Source organism: Aplysia californica, unplaced genomic scaffold, assembly GCF_000002075.1.
Source record: "Aplysia californica isolate F4 #8 unplaced genomic scaffold, AplCal3.0 scaffold00343, whole genome shotgun sequence".
Lineage (NCBI taxonomy): Eukaryota > Metazoa > Mollusca > Gastropoda > Aplysiida > Aplysiidae > Aplysia > Aplysia californica.
Window position 1 is genome coordinate 67,792 of NW_004797613.1, and position 1,471 is coordinate 69,262.

General features: G+C 37.7%; 1 protein-coding gene across 1 annotated transcript in view; it reads left to right on the forward strand.

Annotated features, from left to right (window-relative positions):
• The first annotated feature begins 239 nt into the window (after nt 1-239).
• The window catches only part of LOC118478042 (NXPE family member 1-like), a 5,238-nt gene continuing 4,006 nt past the window's right edge, over nt 240-1,471 (forward strand). Inside the window, exon 1 of the mRNA XM_035970930.1 lies at nt 240-364. Within this exon, the coding sequence (XP_035826823.1) occupies nt 240-364 (125 nt within the window). The remainder of the gene's footprint in view (nt 365-1,471) is intronic.

Here is a 1,471-nt window from a genome sequence, read left to right on the forward strand (position 1 = left end):
TAAACTCGTCTTTGTAGTATTTGAGTTACGTTCTAGATCGAGTTTGATTTTGAGAAAATACAATTTACTAATATCTACAAAATACGGTCCGCCAATTAGCGCTGAAAAAGCATTAGAGACAGTTGAACAAACATAGAGACATCTTCATCTAATAAATGAAAATTAATATAGACTTATCAGTGGCGCTCTCCAACCTCTCGTTATCTCTTCTGTAGTGCCTGCAAGGAAAGACGTTGTACATGATAGGAGATTCGAACCTGCGCCATCTGGTGGAAATGATGGCGTACCATCAGCTGTGTACACCCACGGCTCAGCTGATCGGCATGCAGAACTGGCACAGCCCACAACTGTGTATAAACCATCAGTGAGTGTTTAGTTTGTATCCCCCCCCCCAATCCATGTCTCAATGTATAATTTATATTTAACCGAAGTCGAAGAGTATACTTTGCATTTTACCCACGTCTGAAAGTGTAAATCAATTCAACCCAAGTCTAAAAATATCGTATTTGTATCTTAGCTAAGTCTGAGAGCACAATTTGTATTCCAGCCACGTCTGAGAGTATACAAGAATATTTCCACAAGTCTGAAATTTTACTTCGTAGTTACCTAAGTGAAGGAGTATATCGCACTTTACCCTATGTGAAAGTAAGTTATATCCAAGTCTGATAATATTATATTTGTAGTTTATCCAAGACTGAGAGTATTCTTTGAATTATACGAGTACTTTTCCCAAGTTTTATAGAGTTCCAAGTTTGTCATTTTCCTATAATCCCCTGAGCCCATAGCAGAAACATGAACATGAGCTACATTTACCCTCCCACACATCGAGCGCACTCTTCAGCATGAAATGGTCTGGTATGGTAGAGATGTCCAAAGTTCTCTTATATTTTGTTCTCGGCATGCCTTACTGGTGTCAGAAATACTATTTTCGTGATCTCTGTTCTACAAACTTGTTTCATGTACACCTCCATTCTTTATACTGGACTTGAAACCAAGCCATCGTTTTAGTTTCAGATACATGTTCAGGCATGTTCTCTCTTTACACTACAGTACTTCATATCACTTTTGTGGGTTTTGAATACAGTCTAGGTACACTTTCTACTGCTCTACAATCCGCTTTTGTTGTTTTAAATAAGTTCCAGGTACACTTTCTACTGTTCTACGAAACACTTTCGTGTTTCAGTTTTAGGTACAGTTCCGGGTTCACTTTCAATTAATGTACGACCTACTATTCCACTGTTCCAGGTACATTTTCTATTGTTGCACAAACTATTCCATTGTTCCAGGTACATTTTATATTGTTGCACAAACTATTCCATTGTTCCAGGTACATTTTCTATTGTTGCACAAACTATTCCATTGTTCCAGGTACATTTTCTATTATTGCACAAACTATTCCATTGTTCCAGGTACATTTTCTGTTGTTGCACAAACAACTCCGCTGTTCTAGTACACTTTCTATAACTGGTTG